General features: G+C 39.2%; 1 protein-coding gene across 1 annotated transcript in view; it reads right to left on the reverse strand.

The window, feature by feature from the left end:
• Positions 1 to 4: 4 nt before the first annotated feature.
• LOC104509579 (basic leucine zipper and W2 domain-containing protein 2) overlaps positions 5 to 454 on the reverse strand; it is a gene marked incomplete at its 3' end in the record, with an annotated part of 22,689 nt that continues 22,239 nt past the window's right edge. Inside the window, exon 7 of the mRNA XM_010151558.1 lies at positions 5 to 130. Within this exon, the coding sequence (XP_010149860.1) occupies positions 5 to 130 (126 nt within the window). The remainder of the gene's footprint in view (positions 131 to 454) is intronic.

Below are 454 nucleotides of genomic sequence, written 5' to 3' on the forward strand. Positions count from 1 at the left end.
CTTTTTGAAGTTCTTTACGAGTCCCCAGTGACTGCTGAACTCTAAGGAAATCTGAGAGCTCTTTTAAACCTGCTTCAGTAAAATACTTGGCAAAATGGTCCACATTCTGCCGGTTGGCTGGAAATAGTTCCTAAAAAGAAAGAAATGCTCTCTGTTAAATAAATAACCCACTATGACTCTGGAGAGAACGGTACATTTTTTAAGAATGAACAATGGGGAATTCACCAGGTACTGTACCTAAAGGAAAGTGAATGCTTGTATTAACACTGGAAACGTCAGCACTTCATTCATAATGTTGTGTTTCATTACAGTGGAGGGAAAATTGATGGTCAGTTACACAAAAAGAACCAACACCCTCTCTACATGAAGTGCACACACTTTATGAACAGCTGTGAGCTTAAGATGTTGCTCAAAGTAGTCCTCAGAGAAACTATACCTCTTCCAGATTCCAAGA

Source organism: Eurypyga helias, unplaced genomic scaffold (assembly GCF_000690775.1).
Source record: "Eurypyga helias isolate BGI_N326 unplaced genomic scaffold, ASM69077v1 scaffold30125, whole genome shotgun sequence".
NCBI lineage: Eukaryota > Metazoa > Chordata > Aves > Eurypygiformes > Eurypygidae > Eurypyga > Eurypyga helias.